Genomic DNA, 1607 nt, shown 5'->3' on the forward strand with positions numbered 1-1607 from the left:
CACATTTTCAATGATGGACCTACCTTTGATAAAGGCACCTTGATTCTCATGGATTATATCAGGCAATACTGTGGCCAACCTGTTACAGAGTAGCTTTGAAATTACCTTGTACAACAAGTTGCAACAGGCTATAGGTCTGAAATGGCTAACAACTGTAGGTCTGTCACATTTTGGGATTAGGGTGACATTAGTAGCATTTATCTGTGTGAGTAGACTGCCAGTAGTAAAGAAATCCATAATAGCACTACACACCTCATCCCCAACAATGTCCCATGAATCCTTGAAGAATCCACTGGTATAACCATCAGGCCCAGGAGCCTTGTCCTTAGGAATAGAGAAAACTACACTCTTGATTTCTTCTTTAGTGACTGAAGATAATAAAGTCATCTAATGCTGATCACTGCAAAAGGAACCAGTCTGTAATACCTCCATTCTCACATTATCAGTCTCCTTTTTACTGCCTAGCAGGCCCTGATAAAATTGCAGGAAAGCATTCTGAATGCTGACAGTATCAGTACACAGTGTACCATACTGATCTTCAATCTGCACTATCTTGTTTCTTAGGCATCTTTTCTTAATAACATTATGAAAGTAAGCAGTATTGCTATCTCCTTCATCAATCCATTGAGACTTAGCCTTTTGTTGTAGAAAGCTATCCCTAGCTTTAGTCCAGAATCTCACATTTTCCATAGCCTGCAATTCAAGAGCAATGAGATCAGGCTTATCATAATTATCCTGAATTTGCAATTGAATCTCCTCAAGATAGTGACTGGCTTTGCTTGCATTGAGCTCAACTTCTGAGAAACACTCCTTGTTAAGATTTTTAAGGCCTCCTTTTAGAGCTTTCAACTTCTTAACCACCCTAAACATCTTAGTACCATCAATCTGCTGATTCCAATAACTCTTTACTGTGTCAAGAAAGTTAGGAGCATCACTCCACATATTAAAATACTTAAAGCTATTGGCTCTCCTTCCATCCAAAGTCACATTTCTAACAATGCAGGGAGTATGGTCCATGAGCCCTTCCGGATGAAAATGTGCATGCATATCAGGGAACACATCTACCCACTCCTGATTGACCAAAAATCTATCCAATCTGCTATACTTCATGTGACCAGACTCTTGCTTATTTGTCCAAGTGAAGAAGGCACCAGTGGCTGCAATATCCATCATACCACAGGTTGATAAGCAATCATTGAAAGTATCCATATCTTCCTCGCTTTGACTCGGCTCCAAGTCTCTCCTCGAAGTAAGAACAGTGTTGAAATCCCCTGCTAAAGCCCAAGGTATATCACACGACTTGCTACGACTTCAATTTATCCCATAAATCCAATCTCTCTGTGACCCCTCATTGAAAGCATAGACAATAGTGAGAAGGAAAACTTGCTGGGTGGCCTTAATTAAAATTCTAGAATGGATGAACTGAGGATCATATTGTATAATGTTGACCTCAAACACAGAAGGCCTCCATAACAACCAGACCCTCCCACCTTTATGCAAACTACAATTAGTTGTAACACTCCAACCCTCTAGCATATTATGAGCTATATTACCAACATTGACACCATTTATTTTAGTTTCTAACAGGCCAAATAAGCAGGCCTCAT

The 1607-nt window shown here is 39.8% G+C and overlaps 1 protein-coding gene across 1 annotated transcript; it reads right to left on the reverse strand.

The window, feature by feature from the left end:
- Positions 1-387: 387 nt before the first annotated feature.
- Positions 388-1209, reverse strand: LOC141649383 (uncharacterized). The gene has a single exon (XM_074458075.1). It carries the CDS (start codon positions 1207-1209, stop codon positions 388-390), a length of 822 nt encoding a protein of 273 aa, XP_074314176.1.
- Between the last annotated feature and the right edge of the window lie 398 nt (positions 1210-1607).

Source organism: Silene latifolia, chromosome 3, assembly GCF_048544455.1.
Source record: "Silene latifolia isolate original U9 population chromosome 3, ASM4854445v1, whole genome shotgun sequence".
NCBI lineage: Eukaryota > Viridiplantae > Streptophyta > Magnoliopsida > Caryophyllales > Caryophyllaceae > Silene > Silene latifolia.